Source organism: Pectinophora gossypiella, chromosome 21, assembly GCF_024362695.1.
Source record: "Pectinophora gossypiella chromosome 21, ilPecGoss1.1, whole genome shotgun sequence".
Lineage (NCBI taxonomy): Eukaryota > Metazoa > Arthropoda > Insecta > Lepidoptera > Gelechiidae > Pectinophora > Pectinophora gossypiella.
Window position 1 is genome coordinate 10,647,162 of NC_065424.1, and position 18,741 is coordinate 10,665,902.

At 37.9% G+C, this 18,741-nt stretch overlaps 1 protein-coding gene across 1 annotated transcript in view; it reads right to left on the bottom strand.

Moving 5' to 3' along the window:
- Positions 1-509: 509 nt before the first annotated feature.
- LOC126376855 (orexin receptor type 2-like) overlaps positions 510-18,741 on the bottom strand; it is a 35,605-nt gene continuing 17,373 nt past the window's right edge. The window contains exon 7 of the mRNA XM_050024407.1: positions 510-1,401. Coding sequence (XP_049880364.1) covers positions 1,064-1,401 — 338 coding nt within the window. The 3' untranslated portion in view covers positions 510-1,063. The remainder of the gene's footprint in view (positions 1,402-18,741) is intronic.

The window sequence follows — 18,741 nt, forward strand, 5'->3', positions numbered from 1 at the left end:
TGCTATCTGAGGAAAATCATCAACAAACAAAGTTTAAAAGGGAGCAAAAGTGAATCACAACGAACTTTTAGAAGGAAAGCAAGCACAAGAAAGAGACAAGGAAACAGAGGACAGGATAAATGACAGTGAATAGACTTCAGGAAGGGACAATTAGCTGATAAAAGATAAGATTTGTGTAAAAGATTACCTTTTAGATTAGGGATGTTCTTTTGAAAGTAAACTAAGTAAGTAATAAATAATAAAAAACATATAAGAGAAGGAATGTGAGGAATATTTTAGCAGGTGAAAATGCACATTGCTACTAATGAAGGTAACGACAATGAGAACGAAAATTGTTATTTTAAAGATTGTGTAATTTTGCTCTGAATTTATTTAATTTTTATGTACGATATGAGAAATTATACTTGAACTTATATTAAGTGAATATAATGTTATGTTATCATAATAAATACATATAAATAAATATACAAACAATACAATATACATATAAATATATATATTGGTTAGGGGAGCTTAAGCTGGATATATGATCCACCCAGGATATTTTATTTTTGTCTGCCATACGCAATAATAAATACATACGAAATATTACAATACTCATCTAAATGACACATTCGTCTGCTGGAAATCATTTATAATGTCGTATGTTGTGAAGAGGTTTATCTTTATAAAAAAAATCATACAACAATATTTACACCTTACCGATATACAGATTCACTTAATATACAGTATTAACTTTCCTCTTATTCTTGATCTGACAGCTATTCAAACTACGATTAAACTTAAATTTAAACCCGTTTTTGGTTTCATCGTTTACAGAAAACAGCTCCTTATCTTCACTGTCTCTGTAGTCTGCATACGTATCGCTATGCCTTTCATCGATTATATTTGGTTTCTTGTTAAACTCACAGATGGCGCCACTAGGGCCGGCGCCCTTGAAACAGTCGTAGTAAGGCTTACAATCTATGCTATTTGTACTTCTTGCTATGTAACTCTCGACTTCATCAGACCTGTGCTTCAGATCAGCGTTATATGTGACGTAGAAATTGTCCTTACCTAACTGTCAATCTCTGCCGACGTCTGTGGTGAGAGTGAACCTTGTTCCCTCACTGATTGAGTCGTCTCTGATCTTCGGTCTTCGGTTGCCATTCATCTGTTCGATGAAGGAGGTGTTTGTGTTCCTGATGCAGTCCCTGTGGAGGCTGTTATGGTTAGAGGGAGAAAGGTGAGTGAGACGGTAGCTAACGCAGGAGTCGTTGCGCCTGACCACGGTTCTTGTTGTGCCGGCACGCGAAGACCCGATAGGAGCGAATGAGGTCCCGTTCTGGTCAGGTGACGGCGACGAATGACAGCAGCAGAAGCATTTGAAGTAGGACCTGTGGAACTCTCTCCGGAATTTTCCTGGAACAATCGAGAAAGTAGACTCAAGCTCTTAAATGGCAACTTCTACACATAAACGGGAGTGGATGATTCTGGGTTACATTGGGCAGTAAAAACTTTGCGTGTGTAAAAATTGTGGGTTTAAAAGGCCATATTGGAGCAATAAAAAGCAGTATTCTTATTTGACATTTGGTGACATTGCGCACTAAGTTTTATATGCGCATGTGTCAAATGGCAACATTGTTTTTTGAACTGCTTCAATATGGCATTTTTGATGCAAAAAAGCATTCACGTTATAATTACTCAAAATTGACATTTTGAATGCAAAATGAAAATGAGGGTAGCGGAACATATTGATGTAACTTTGTGTGAATAAGGTGACTTAGAGGAAAAATATGAAAAATATAGAGTTATTAGAGTTGTTAGAGTTATTGATTAATATAATAGTGCAACAAATTAAATCGAGTGACTTGGGTGACACAAGCAAGTCAGTATAAACGAAGGTCATTCAGGTGAATCTAATAGATCTATTGAAAACAGTTACAATATACTTAATTAAAACGGATAAAAAAGTAAATAAATAAACTCTACACCACCGATGATGTTGATGATAGATCGGTAACTATCCACCCACTTTCCACTAAGTTATAATGTCTTTTCTATTATGATGGACATGCTATTGGTGATGGTTTGGGCACCATCTCAAACCACAGTTATACCAAAACGTCAATACCAACAGTGGCTGCAAGTTGTTATTTGTTATATTATTTATTAAAAAAAAAACAAACATAATGTGTTCCGCTACTAAATATAATGTAAAAGTCCACTAAGTTATTATATCTTTTCCATTATGATGGACGTGCTATGGGTGGTGGTTTGGGCGCCATCTCATACAATTCTGGAAAGTAGCGTTCTTGTGTGAAGGATTAAGTATAGACATTAATAAAGAATAATATTACGTATAGAACGGTAATTCTCCGCCCCGCACCAACTCGTATCGGTCGCCGAGCTAGATTTACCTCACCCCCTCTGAGTATTACTTTAGTCTACATGACCCTAAGCAGCTAAGGAGTGAGGGGGAGCGCGCATGAGCTGTATGTCTCTCTCGCACTTAAGCGATAAGGCGGCACACGATAAGAATGAGATTTTTGTATGAAGTGTCCATTGTGTGACTCTACCACGTTTCTTCAATGCGAATCTATTACGGGCCTCACGAGACATGTATCTACTAGATAAAATACTTTTTTGGGTTCTAGAAGCAGGGAGACAAACATAATTCTTAAGTTACACCTTATCATTTGCTAAGCTGAAGCCGTTTCGGCATTATGTATAATCATCATCACCAGCCCATTAACACGTTAACAGTCCGGTGTACCGTATGTGGCACACGGGGAGCGGTTCCGCCGAGTTCGTGTACCCTATGAGGTACACGAGACCAGTGCAGCTTTATGGGCTGTCAAATCACGGACTCGTAAAATTTGTTGATATTTTCATAAAGGACTTGTAGCCAAAGACCTTATAAATAGAAAAAGTCAAAAACATGTCACATTGAATAACAAACGAAAGCCAAAAAATATAATATCTCATTTGGACATATGGCATGTTTTGAAACGCTTGTATGGGGACTGTTAACGTGTTAACGTCCCCACTGCTGGGGCACAGGCCTACCCTATGGATGGATAGGGAGATCGGGCCTTAAACCTCCACGCTGTCCCAGTGCGGATTGGTGGTTATTAACGACTGCTAATGCAGCCGGGACCAATGGCTTAACGTGCTTTCCGAAGCACGGAGGAGCTCGAGATGAAAACTTTTTTTTTGTGGAAAGTTGCTTAACTTCAACAATCGCAGACCGAGCGCGTTTACCGCTGCGCCACCGAGCTCCACTATAATATAATATATTAAGTATGTATAATAATTATTACGTAATTTAATTACTTAAGTATGTTTTGATAATTAGTGTTAAGTATGCCGAATAAATATTTTTTCTCTTCTTTTCTTTTCATGGGGCACATATTATAAACATATTACATTAGAGGGAAGCTACAAGAAAAGAGAGAAAGAGGAAGACCAAGAAGAGCTTACATGGAACAGATTAAAGAGAAGGTTAACGTCGTGACTTATAAGGAAGTGAAAGAATTGGCCTTTGATAGACAAGGATGGAGAATGCTACACCGACAAGAGCGTGGCTCTTAAATTAATGAAGGTGAAATATATAAGACGGTTAGTAGAATGAAAAATATATGGGTAGTGGAGTCTAATATATAATAACAAAGTGTGAGAATGTTATGAAGCCATTACATAAAGCCAGTGCTTTTATATGGTTTTGATGATTGAAAAGGGAGTCAAATTCCGTGAGTTAAAAGCAAAAAGAGTATGGCGTCCTTTGTGAGAAATAAAGTGGGTATATTTGTATTGTGTTGTGATGTAAGAAATCCCGGGTTCAAACCCTTCGTACCTTATGTTAGCAATCGTTGAAAAATGCCAACATAAAAAAGACCCGTAAAGGTTTGTCGTGATGTTGGTACGTACTTTTATTGCAAGTGGAATTGATATCAAGTGGACTTTTCCGTCGCAAAAGTATTCAACTGAAAATAATTTAAAAAACACTAAAATATTCATGAATTACCCGACAGGAAATTCCACTTGATATCAACTCAGAATCATGATCTGAATCATCCCCCTCAGTATTCGTTACGATGTCACTAACACCCATACCTACTTGTATGGCTACCTGTATGTACTTTTACGGGGTGTAAGTGACATCGTAACGAATACTGAGAGGTATGATTCAGCTCATTATTTTGAGTTTATATCAATTGGAATTTTCCATCACAAAGGTATAGAATTGAAACTAATTTAAAAAAACTAAACAAAAATCATGAATTTTGCGACGGAAAATTCCACTTGATATTAACTCAGAATCATGGTCTGAATCATCCCCCTCAGTATTCGTTACGATGTCACTAACACCCTGTATATGAAAATAAAAATAAAAATAAGATATATAGAATAAGAATAAGAATAAAATAAATTTATTGCACGTAACAATTTACATTTGCTATATGAACTAAAACAATAAAACATTTGTAACTGTTATCAACTTTATAACTGTATTCTATAAGTGGGTAATAGTGTCGTAGAACACCTCTTTAGTGTATACAGTGCGTTTAGGCCTAAGTTTCATTGATTCCACAAAATCGACGCGATGTGCTAAATTTTTATATTAATAAATACTTCTCAACCCTCTGCCTTTTTAACCCCCCGGATCACATTAATCCATCTTGTTGAAGGGGTTCATGATAAGCAGTTTTCTTTTTCAGATATCTATTTAACCATCGCTTCGTTCTCGTGAAGTTAATGTGAAAAGGGCTTTATACTTCACAAAAAGGGTCCAATTTAGCATGTACTTATTGGAAATTAATTACTATAATATTTTGCAGAATTGTTAATTTCCTTGTGATAATCAAGTATATTTTTTCATTACATTTATTAAGTAAGCTAGTGATGTAACTATATAAAATCGGACTCAGTTTGCCAATGTTTGAAGTCTGGTTCTTATTCGTTACTAACCTGAAAAGCCTGGGAACCCTGTAAGCAAAATAATTTTGTGACGTATTTCTTCAAATAATTAAATAAAAAGCACCTAGTATCTATGAATAATATTTATATTTTAGATTTAAATAATAATAACATAATATGAGAAGGCGAAAATGATATCAACATGAGTAACTTGTAATAAATCGTTAAGGGCCAGATCTTACTAGGACAAAATGATCGCGCCACCAACAAAATTTATGCGGTTGCGTAGAGTTTATACTACCACACCAGTGCCGTGTTTATTAAAACTTACAAGTGTACACGTTCACAAGCTACAAGTTACTCACAAGTACTTGTAAATTACGTTTATCAAAAAAGTAAAGAGACTATAAAATATACTTGTAAAATAAATATTGACACTTGTAACATGGTAATTTACATGTTTAGTTTTGATAATTACATTCTTGTAATAATGAACTTTTTTACAAGAAAAAGGGCTTGTAAGTTATAAACACGGCACAGGTGCCTTAGCCAAGTTGCAAACAATTATGACATTCAACAGTGTCAATCTCATACAAATTATTTGCAACTTGGTTAAAGCCGCAGGTGACTTCTTGCCATCAAGACACTTTATGTCAACTGCATACATATTGTTGGCGGCGTAACCATGGTGTCCTAGTGGAATATGGCCCCTAAGTTCCAATACCCTGAAGCGGTACTAGAAATGAAAAGAGTGAAAAGCAAGATTTCTGTGTGACACAGGGATTAGCTAAGTTGCAAGGCGTTTTTATCGCGATTCCTTGACATTGTAACTTGCACGTATGACATCTTGTGGATACGCATCGATCTTGACCAGATTCATTATGTCCAAATCCCTAAATGTCCAGAAGGTACAAAAAGTTTACATTCCAGAATGTCGACAATCTCAAACTGTTCATGTTCCAAAAAGTCCAAATGCCAAAATATTCATGTTCCAAAAAGTCGAGATCTCAGTGTCCATATCCCAATGTCTATTTTACTTAAACAAACACAACCGTAAGTGCTCATTTCATGAGGGATTTTCCACGCTACGTTCCTCAATAACAATATAGATGGCGCTGTACAGTTTTAACGTCATAAGTAGGTACGGCCTAACGCTCTAACCACTAACAGCCTCCGTGGTCTAGTGGTTAGAGCGTTAGGCTCACGATGTGGAGGTCCGGGTTCGATTCCCGATGGGGACATTGTCGAAAACACTTTGTGAGACTGTCCTTTGTTTGGTAAGGACTTTTCAGGCTTGAATCACCTGATTGTCCGAAAAAGTAAGATGATTCCGTGCTTCGGAGGGCACGTTAAGCCTTTGGTCCCGGCTATTAGCCGTAAAAAACACCTCCACCAACCCGCAGTGGAGCAGCGTGGTGGAGTATGCTCCATACCGGTTGATTGAGGGGAGGCCTGTGCCCAGCAGTGGGACGTATATAGGCAGTTTATAAGTAGGTACGGTCACGAGCATTAATATGTATACACTTTGGTACCATGTCACATTAACTTTTTTGACAAATTGAACTGTAAGTCTCACTAAATATCAAATATGTTAGTGCGACAGAGTCCTTAAGTAGGTACATTATATTCCACATGACTGTACCTATTTTTTTCGGATCAGTTATACACGATCAAAACGTTATTGCAACTTGGCTGACCACTTAGAAGCATGAGGTACTAAAAATACTAAAATTTCGACCTCCACTCCTGTTATTCCTATTGTGAGCTTAATATAAAACAAATTGCACAAAATATAATTAGATGAGAAAAAAAATACACAAAAAATTGTCATGCAAATTGCAAACATAAAAAGAATAAGCCATGTGTATTTTTTCGACACTTTAGATAAGGATTCTGGTACGTTAAGATTACATTTACGCCCTCGATTTGGGGACTTACGATACAGGTTCTTACCTAGTATAATTTAATGAGATTAATGCCTCTCAATGTGATTTGTTTTGCAGTAGTATTAACATCAGCTTATAAGAGGTAATAGGTAATATTTGTTAATTCTTGTTAGTGTTTTAATTTGTATTCTTGCTAAATTGCGCATTCAATCTAAATTTTTTCTTATATATTTTCTACATCTCCGCTCTCTTGTCTTGTTGTATAACTCTTTTTAATTTATTTGTGGCAGCTTGTAATTGGCCTTTACTTATTACTAAGTGTAATGTTGTGTGAATTAAGCTGTAAGCTCCCCAAACAAAATAAAATAAAATTGTTCGGTTAGCTCAGTAGTGAGGATTGTCAGTGAGTGTTGATTATTAAAAGACAGTTCTGGAGATAATTAATGTTTACTAAAGTAGAATAAATGTTGAATGTTAATATGTTTCGAATGCACCCGGTCGCGCCGATACCGGAAAATGCACTAATTATAAAATATAAATTACCGCGATGCGTCGGCAATGTGCTGACGACGCATAACGTGTTTGCGTTAGACGCGTGTTTGGTGTATTACACCGAACATATTGCCGGGGGCAAACGATAACTTGAACTACAAGTTAAAGTTAACAGTTAAGTTTGACAAAATATACAATAAACAATAAAATATGAGACATTATTTAAAAGACAATTTTTTAAAAATTGGAGAGTTCCCCTTATCAGATACACTACACTCGACACTTTCTTCTTGTTTTTGTTTACACTCGCGCACTTCTACTACTTCATTCACTACACGCACGGCGGGTTGCGGCGGCGGCGCCGCGGCGCGTGCGCTGCGCCTGCCGCCCGCGGCTGCGTCGTCGGCACCTCTCTCAACCTCCCTCAACGAAGATGAATTTCTTGATATTCTCCTCACGTTGTAGTAACATTTCGCTCTTCGATATGCTAATATTATTACTCCAAGTATTCCAAATCCCCACAGAGAGTATATGGAAGCATATTGATGAACGTCGTGCACAGAAACTTCTTCAGATATAGGCTGACTTTCTTTCATCATCTTTACTCTCTCGCCAATGTTCTTCAACTCGTCTTCATTGTATAATGTAAAGTTTTCTTCTTGAATTCTGAATGATATATTCATCACGTGGTTTATGGGGTCAATCTTTGGAACTTGTATATCGAATGTTACATCCGTTTTACTCTCCATGACTTGATGAGAATGTACCGTAAAGTTATCTGATTTTAGTATACAGTTTTCTTCCGCACTAATTATGTTAGATTCATTCAAAGTATGTGCTGTAATCTGATCCTTGCACATAGTACGTAACTGACACCGATTACAACAGAAATAAAAATATTGATTTGTTTTTGATAAACTTATCCATTTGCTCTGACAAGTCTCTATGTTTGTTTTGCATTGATTTATCTCATCTTTGATACACAAATCGTTATCGGTTGTCATTTTAAATATAGGTACCTTTAGGTAACACATGTAGGTAGTTACGTCACGCGAAATGCATTGTTGTAAGTCTTTCTCTGGTATTGGTATAAACGCATCTTTTTGTAAGTTGATAGCTAAGTGGTTTTCTATCGGCTTTATAGATATCATATTTTCACCTGCGCGGCGCGGTACAGGTATGATGTTGAATATGTCATAATTATCTCTTGTTATAAGTGGGATCAGAATCTCGAATATCATGTAGTCGTCAGTTATTCGTGCCTTAATTTTCAGTAGGTGGTATATACTTTCTAATCCTCTCTGAATGTTTTCTATTGGGAGTGTCAGGTCTCCTACTAGCTGTCTGGATATAGTGTTCAGTTCTAGTTGCAGTTGTTGGGGATCGATAATGTGAATGTTCATTTTGCCGTCATAAACGTTGGTGATAGTATCTAGTAAGGCTTCTTGAATGTTTCTCAAATGTGTTAATAGATTATTAGCTGCCATGGCGACCACCGTGAATTGGGACATGCTCTCAGCAGTTGATATTACTTTTGCCATAGTGTTTGTAGTTTTTTCTAGGGATATTAATTGTTGATTAATAAGTTTATGCTGTTTCTGGATAGCCTCCTCGGTTCTTTTCAGTAAGTTATACTCGGCCTCAACAATTGATGTTTGGTTTTTCCACAAGTTTACCAGATGTTTTTCATTATGTTTAACTAGTTCAATGTCCCTTTGGTATTGCTCTGCGAATCTGTCATCCAATACGCCAAATAATGTGTTCGCGATGTTTCCGATTCCGTTTATTAGGCCGCGTCGTTTACGTGTCTCCTGTTTCAGTTGATGTTTTAATAGGATTTTATTATAATGTTGAAGTTCATTGTACGAATGACGTAATTGTAACATTATAATATTACAATGCCCTAAGTTTTTAATTTGTAGGCATATACTTTCGAGTTGTTCGTTATATTTTACGTATGCGGATGTGCCTTCCCAGTACGGATTCATATTATAGTATGCAACTAATCTCCACTCATCTCTAATTATCTGCATTTTTCCCAATTTATCAAAATAAAATCCTTGTGTTTTGTTTAATGAAATCACGTCAATGCAGTTTCCAGTAGCCACAATCATCATCAAAAACAATAAAGTCATCCAGAATGTTGTTAGGTAACTTCCTCCTTTTGTTCCAGCTTTCTTACTTTCCTTATCATCACTGTTATCTTCCTCACATGTCGTTTCTTTTTCTTGTTTAGATTTTTCTAATGGTAATACAGCCAGTTTCACTACTGGCCTCTTCATCACTCCGTTTTTTGTTTTTAATGTCACCACTCTAGTGTATCCGTCGCACCCCGGATGAGTTTCCACAACTCTGCCCAACGCCCATTTCCCTGGTGGTAAGTTTTCTTCATGAATCACGACTACATCTCCGATTGTAATGTTATGTTGTGGCGTTTGCCATTTTCGCCTTGCTGTTAACTGGCTCAAGTATTCTATTTTCCATTTCTTCCAGGTATCGCTGAATATTTTCTGAGTTAGGGCCCACCGCGATCTTCCGTCTTCTTCTGTTTCAATGACGGTGACACCTGACCTTCCTGTCAGAAAACTAGCTGGTGTGAGGAACTCTATGTCGTCTATATTCTCGGTTAGCGAACACAATGGTCGTGAGTTGAGACAAGCTTCGAGCTGGCATAACATGGTGGCGTACTCCTCGAATGTAAGCTTCTGTTCTCCTATAACTCTCTTCAAGTGGTGTTTCAGGCTCCGTACCGCACGCTCCCACAGACCTCCAGCACTAGGCCAGGATGGGGCGTTAAAATGCCACTCTATTTGCATCTCTGTTACTTCGTTAAGAAAACTGTCTTTGAAGATGTTACGAAGTTGCTGCCACTCTTCTTGCAGTATCCTGTTAGCGCCAACGAAGTTTGTTCCGTTGTCACTGTATAAGTGACGCGGGGCTCCTCTTCTTGCAGACATACGTCGTAGCGCAGCAAGAAACGCTGAACTTGTAAGCTCCGTCACTAATTCCAAATGCACGGCTTTGGTCACCATACATATGAAAATAGCAATGTAGCCCTTTAGTGTTTTCATTCCGCGTCCCTTGTTGGCCTTGATGTCAACAAACCCGGTATAGTCCACTCCAGTGTGGTAGAATGGCGTCGCTTCGTTGACTCTAGCTGCAGGCAAATCTCCCATCAGTTGTTGCTGCCTCTTTCCTTCATTTCTACGGCACGTCACACACTGCCTCAATTGTTTCTTCACCACGTTGTTCCCTCCTGGAATCCAATACTCTTGCCTCAGCTTGGCCATCGTCACCGTAGCTCCTCCATGAAAAGTATCTTTATGTGCCCAGTCAATTAGTAGTGTGGTCAAACGAGACTCCTTCGGTATGATTTTTGGGTGCCTCATTTCCGCCGAAATGTTTGCTTCTCTCAAGCGACCTCCAACTCGCAAGATGTCTTCTCCGTCAATAAATGGATTTAAATGTAAAAGACTGCTCTTCGATTCAACCTTTTCATGTTTACGTAAGTAGTTTATTTCCGTTCTAAATTCATTCAACTGCACATGTTTTATAATCACTGACTTAGCTTTCTGCAATTCTTGTAATGTAATATATGTCGTAGGTAATTTGTTTTGTTTACGGGTCAGTGCACGCAAAATCCAGCAAATGATACGTTGCACTTTCCTGAACGTGTTATGTTTTTCTAGTAAACGGTCGATTATGTTATCATCTGCTTTTTCTTGAACTGCATTTATCGAGTATGACTTTTTCTCCTCTTCTGTAGTGTTAAATGTTTGATTTTCATTTTCAGGTGTAAATGTGGGCAACCACTCCGGACCTTGCCACCATAGTGAATGTTCGACTAATTGAGATGCTGTCAGGCCTCGGCTTGCAGCATCCGCCGGATTCTCTGATGATTTTACATACCTCCACTCGTTCTCAGGCATCACTTCTTGTATTTGTTTTACTCGGTTGGCAACGAAAGGCTTCCAGCGATTAGGTTCACCTTGCAACCAACCGAGAACGATCTTAGAATCCGTCCATCCAAATGTTTCGATTAAATGTTTGTTTAGTGATTGTTTTACTTTATTCATGAGCTTCGATAATAAATAAGCACCGCTCAGCTCCAATCTCGGTAATGTTAGTGTTTTCTTGTGTGGTACAAGTTTTGATTTTCCGGCGATCAATATTACGTTGTTAGTGTTTTTCACTCTCGCGTATACCACACAAGCATATGCCTCGATAGAAGCGTCACAGAACCCATGTAGTTCGATGACGTCATTCTCATTCGATGATATCCATCTAGGCACTTTGCAGTCGTTTATTCTGTCAATGTCTGCTTGTACTTTAGACCACGCGTCATAGATGTCATCTGACACCCGCTCGTCCCAATGAGTGTTTTCTTTCCAGACTTTCTGGAATATAATTTTTAGTTTTGTGCTGATGGGTGACAACCAACCTAAGGGGTCGAAAAGTTTAGATATTTCAGATAAAAGGTTTCTTTTTGTTGGTTTAGGCGATAATTTGGATATGTTACATTTGAATAAGAATATATCGTTGGTTGGGTTCCAGCACAAACCAAGTGTTTTTGACACGCTCTCTGTTTTGAATTTAAAAACTGTTTCTTTTCTGTTTTCTTCAATGTTTATATTTTCTAATACCTGTTCATTATTTGACGACCACTTCCGCAAGTTAAATCCTCCCGACTTCATAAGTTTGATTAATTCGTCAATTAGTTCAGTCGCTTGTTCAATAGTATAACACCCATGTACTAAGTCATCCATGTAAAATGACTCCTCTACTACTTTCGCTGCGTTAGGGAAGTTGTGCCTTTCATCTGTCGCTAGTTTACGTAAAGTCATCATGGCCAAAAACGGTGCGGCTTTTGTGCCATATGTTACTGTTTTAAGTTGAAATATTTGTAAGGGTTGTTCTGGACTCTCTCTCCATATTATTCGTTGCAGTGGCTGGTCCTCTTCGTTTACCAGTATCTGTCGGTACATTTTTTCGATGTCGGCAGTAAAGGCATACTTGTATTGTCTCCACTTTATCAAAAGCGACTGCAAATCCTGTTGTAAGTTCGGTCCAGTGTACATCAGGTCATTTAATGAGCATCCTGTGGACGTTTTGGCGGACGCATTAAATACAACCCTGTATTTTGTTGTGGTTGATTCGACCCGCTCCACTCCGTGGTGTGGCAAATAACACTCGTTCTTCGAATTACTGTTTACTGGTGTCATATGTTGCAGGTCACTGTACTCTCTCATAAATGTTTTATAGGCTTTAACTAAGTTTTCTTGCCGTTGAAATTTCCTTTCTATGTTTCTAAATTGAGCTATAGCCTTTGTTTTCGATTCTCCTAATTCTTCCTCAAAATTAGGCTTCATGGGAAGTCGCACCTCGTATCTTCCGTCTATGTTTCGTTTCACGTTTTCTTGGTAATGTTTAATGCAACTTAGTTCTTCCTGTGATAATTCTCCTTGTTCTTCAATATCTTCCACTTCCCAAAAATGTTTTATATCGTCCAAATTGTTGATCACTACGTTACAATGGTAAGTTCTCGCATTTCCGCATAAAAGCCAGCCAAGTTGAGTCTGTTGCGCCATCGGCTGTGACGCGTCTTCAGTCTTAATTATACCAGTCAAAATGATGTTAGAGTATATGTCTGCCCCGAGTAGTATATCTACCGGGCGACTAATGTAGAATTGAGGGTCAGCTAAATTAAGATTTTGTATGATAGACCAGTCTGGTTTAGCGAAAGATTTGTGTGGTAGGCTTTTTATCAAATTGTTCATAATGATTACCTCAGCCTTGAAGGTAAAGTTGTGGTAAATGGAGCTGCAAGTAATGTTAAGTTTTCCTTTACAATTGTTCTCTCTCTGTCCAACTCCATATATTACTCCCTTGCAGTTTTCTCTTTTAATGTTAAGTATTTGGGCCGCTTGCTCTGTTATGATAGAAATTTGGGAACCCTGGTCAATTAGAGCTCTCAGTGTGTGTAATGTTCCATCTGCTTTCTTCACGTTAATCAAGGCCGTGGCTAATAAAATTTCCGTATCATTATTCCGTGATAACTCTGACTTGTTTACTCCATTTACGTCGCTCTTAGAAGTTGTTGCCATGTTAGCCATTGACATAGGAGTCGAAGGCACGTTTGCTGATGTGGATTTTACAGAAGCCTCGTGGATAAGTGTGTTGTGCTGACCACCACACTTATGGCATGTTTTTGTGGAATTGCATGCATTTCCGTTATGCGTAAAAAGGCAATTGATACATAATGCAAGTCTATTAATTGTATGATATCTTTTTTCACTCGGCATTTGTAAAAAAAATTTGCAATTATATATTCCATGTGGATTCTTGCAAAGAGGACATTTGATACCGGAAATATGTTGTAACTTCGCTACTGTTGGATGTGCATAACCTCGGTTTGTTCCATTGTTTTGTTGATGAAAATTGTTTCGGTTATTGAATTGAGGAAATGATTTTTTTGAACGCGGGCATATGTTGTTGCTGTTGTTGTTGTTGAGGATGGGGTTTCTGGGGTGCTGAATCTTGTTTGCGTCTAGATGACTCTAGAGTGGTGAATTTAGTTTCCATGAAATCTAAAAATTCTTGTAAAATCGGTAATTCTTTTGAGTTTTTAAGCGACTCAATATAATGTTTGTGAGTTTCAGAGTCGAGTTTTTGGGACAAAACATGAATCAGCATAGGGTCCCAAGTATTTATGTCTACGCCCAGATTCTTAATTGCATGTAGGCACTCCGTAGTTGTGTCATACATCTTTTTGATTAGTCCCGCTGATTGTTGTTGCATGTTAGGTAAACCGAATAAAATATTCATGTGAGAGGTAAATATCATCTTTTTGTTGTTGTAACGATTGTTCAATATCTCCCAACATACTAAATAGTTATCAGAGCTTATCTGCAGATGTTGAATGAGGCGTTCAGCTTCTCCCTTCACCTTGCCTTTTAAAAACTGCATCTTCTGGGCGTTAGATAAAGCAGTGTTGTAGTGAATAGCTTCATTAAATAAATCCTTGAAAGATACCCATGAATTGTAATTTCCATGAAATACTGGTATCTCTAATGTTGGAGTTGATTTGTCTCTGTGAGCGACCGACCATATCTTCTTGTTAATTTCTTTCTTCAAACTGTTAAATATCTTTTCATCTCTGTTAAATATTGTTTCATACATAATATCCGATTGATATGCCTCACTTTCAATCTCCCAATGTAAAGAATCTATAACTGACCAACGAGATTCAAGTGTTTTCAGAGCATCATTTAATTCCCACTTTTCTGTTAGTAAATCCACATTAATGTTAGATACAGTGCGTGTAAAAGCTCTCATATTTGCTTGTTGTTTGCGGTACATCTCATCAAGTTTACTCCGCGAGCCTGCATCTTGTTTCTTGGGCGAGAAAAAGGTTGTGTTTTCCTCGCTGTGTTCGTCGGACGGCGGCGGTTGCTCTATGGACGGCGGCGGCAGCTCGTCCTCCGTGTGGGGGATGTTCCGACCCCCAGACGTGCCGGCAGAGTCAACAGACGCGTCGCACTGCTTCGCTAACTTCTTATAACCCTCGTTCAGTAATGTTGTTAGTTCCAAAAATGTATCACGCGCTTTTTCATGACATATAGTCACGAAATAAGGATGTGTCCTGCTTTCTGACTTACATAATTGTTCATGATTCGACTCAAATTCCGTCCATAGTTGGACTAATGTTTCAGAACGCTTTTTAAAATAATCTACTTTAGACTTCCGCTCTGCCCCATCTTTTTTAAAGTTAGTATAAAGCGATTCAATCTTCTGTTTAATCTCCAGTTGCCTCTCGTACAGGTTTCCGCCTTGCTCCATCTTGAAATGTTAGTTTAATAAGGAAAGATCTTACTTGAATATCTTCTCTCAGCCAATGTTTCACCAAACCTCTCCTTAAGTTACCGCAATCCTCTATGTTTCACTCCAGCAATGTTAACGTTCATGTGCACAAGTCACACGCAGCACTCTTTCACTCCAGTAATGTTAAATGTTAGTGTTCACTAGTTCAGTTCACCCCACAAGTTACACGCGGCACACTCACAGACACGTGTACGATTCGCGGGGTCCTTGTAACGGCTCGAAGGACCAATGTTCGGTTAGCTCAGTAGTGAGGATTGTCAGTGAGTGTTGATTATTAAAAGACAGTTCTGGAGATAATTAATGTTTACTAAAGTAGAATAAATGTTGAATGTTAATATGTTTCGAATGCACCCGGTCGCGCCGATACCGGAAAATGCACTAATTATAAAATATAAATTACCGCGATGCGTCGGCAATGTGCTGACGACGCATAACGTGTTTGCGTTAGACGCGTGTTTGGTGTATTACACCGAACAAAAATAAATAAATAAGAGGCACAGTATTTTATTGTTATACGAACCAACATGTCTTTCTGTATTTTTTGTTTTTTGCTAAAAGTTTGAATGTATGTTTTGAGTCAATTTTTTTTTACTCACTGGAGTCAAGTGTGGTAATTTATACTGCCAACATAATAATACGAAAAAAATGACGTCAAGCCTCTACTCAACCTCACTGGAGAAAGCTCGAGATAAGGTTGAGGCGTCTATAAATATCGATTTTGAGCTGAGTTCAAAATCTTCCGTAAGGACGCTTTAACTGAGGACGGAGTCGCGGAAGGTTTATCTTAGAATTAGTGTTTTATTTGACGTGACTTATTGTAGATGCCGCAGATGGCATTAACTACTTGGCCGCACAAATGGGGAGCGCTGAAGGCTCTCACCCGGTACAACGTTTAAGACAACAGGCCTGAGGGTGCCCAGTTGGGCGCGAACCTCGGCTCAGGGCGTCGTCTGAAAGGAAAAATATTTGAAAGAATTAATCGACCTTAGTGGGTCGATAGCGATAAGCGCTGATTGAGGGAAATCGGCGACTACGACGGCGGGGTACCTGGTGTTCTTTCAAATACCTAGACTTAAAAATCCTCTCCGGCCAAGAAGGTATATATAGAGGCTATCTACGATAAGTCACGTCAAAATAAAAGGATCTTGTGCCAGATAAAACAAACAATAACTTTAAGTTATTTTATGAAACTAGGCACCTAAAGTTATTTTATGAAACTAGGCCTACGAATAAATAACTAGGCACCTAAATATCATGTGGTGGACCGCGTTCCAAATTTAAATAGGGTAGTTTCCAACTAGTCAAACCAGTTACTTTTTACTAAACGTCAAAACACGAAATTACTATAGAATTTGTATGAAAAAGCAACCTGTGACGTCATAGAAAAACGTGAAAAAATTTCGCACTAATTATTACATTTTTCTTTGTTTACTTAACAAATAGAAAAAGAAAACGGTTTTTTGACACCTTTAGATCTGTCTTTATTTAATACTAGCTTTTGCCCGCGACTTCGTCCGCGTGGCGTGTTATATAAGAGAGAGATCTTTGTGTGTGTGGGAGTGCATACTTATGCAGTTTAGATTTTTTCATACAATTTTTTTCCCAATAACTCCCATTTTTCAAAATACAGCCAAAAATAAACTTTATATTTACTAAGGTATGCATGCATGCTAGATTGAATCAATTGATTGAATTGATTTTTTTTTTAATTGATTGTTCATTGAGTTTTAATTTTAATACACACTTCCTCTCTTCCCTTCAACGTTGCTGTGCCCTACAGGGTCCATGTTTTAGTTCCTATGCCTATGTAACACCCCATTGATTTTCAATTAAATTATTTATTGCATTCCATGTAGTAACATGGAATGCAATAAATAATTTAATTGAATTGAATTGAAAACATCTATCTTACGCGGTTTTGATTTTTTCATACAAATGTTTTTTTCCCGCTAACTCCCGTTTCCATGGGAATTTTGCTATATCCTGTTGCAACTAAGCTTTAAGTTAACTAAGGTACCTGCATGCCAAATTTCAAGCGTCTAACTTAAGCGGTTTAGATTTTTCATACAAAAGGATTTTCCCGCTAATTTCCGTTCCCGTGGGAATTCCGGGAATTCCTTTCTTAGTGCACCTCTACGGTACCTAAGCTATGTCCCTTCCAAATTTCAAATGCCTACGTTTAGCCGTTCAGGCTATGCGTTGATATATCAGTCACTGAGTCAGTCAGTTTCTCCTTTTATTTAGATTTGATTTTTTCATACAAATGTTTTTTCCCGCTAACTACCGTTCCCGTGGGAATTTTGTAATATCCTGTTGCAACTAAGCTTTAAGTTTACTAAAGTACCTGCATGCCAAATTTCAAACGTCAAACTTGAGTGGTTTAGATTTTTCATACAAAAGGATTTTCCCGCTAATTCCCGTTCCCGTGGGAATTTCGGGAATTCCTTTCTTATTGCACCTCTACGGTATCTAAGGTACCTGCGAGCCAAATTTCAAACATCTAACTTGAATGGTTTAGATTTTTCATACAAAAGGATTTTCCCGTTAATTCCCGTTCCCGTGGGAATTTCAGGAATTCCTTTCTTAATGCACCTCCACGGTACCTAAGGTACCTGCATGACAAATTTCAAACGTATAACTTGAGTGGTTTAGATTTTTCATACAAAAGGATTTTCCCGCTAATTCCCGTTCCCGTGAGAATTTTGGGAATCCTTTCTTAGTGCACCTCTACGGTACCTATGGTACCTGCATGCCAAATTTCAAACTTCTAACTTGAGTGGTTTAGATTTTTCATACAAAAGGATTTTCCCGCTAATTCCCGTACCCGTGGGAATTTCGGAAATTCCTTTCTTAGTACACCTCTACGGTATCTAAGGTATCTGCATGACAAATTTCAAACATCTAACTTGAATGGTTTAGATTTTTCATACAAAAGGATTTTCCCGCTAATTCCCATTCTCGTGGGAATTTCGGGAATTCCTTTCTTAATGCACCTCTACGGTACCTAAGGTATCTGCATGCCAAATTTCAAACGTCTAACTTGAGTGGTTTAGATTTTTCATACAAAAGGATTTTCCCGTAATTCCCGTTCCCGTAAGAATTTCGGGAATTCCTTTCTTAGTGCACCTCTACGGTATCTAAGGTACCTGCATGCCAAATTTCAAACGTCTAACTTGAGTGGTTTAGATTTTTCATACAAAAGGATTTCCCTTCACTACTCTGCTCCTATTGATTGTAGCGTGATGAAAAGTATACTATAACCTGTCCAGGAGTGTGAAGAATAATTGTACCAAGTTTCATTAAAATCCGTCCAGTAGTTTTTGTTTCTATAAGGAACATACAGACAGACAGACAGACAGACAGACAGACAGACAGACAGACAAAAATTTTACTGATTGCATTTTTGGCATCAGTATCGACCACTTATCACCCCCTGATAGTTATTTTGAAAAAATATTTAATGTACAGAATTGACCTCTCTACAGATTTATTATAAGTATAGATTTAATAATTGCGCCAAACTTCATAAAATATTGTCTATTTTAATTGTTTATTGCCTTTATGCTTTTCTCTTCCATTTCAA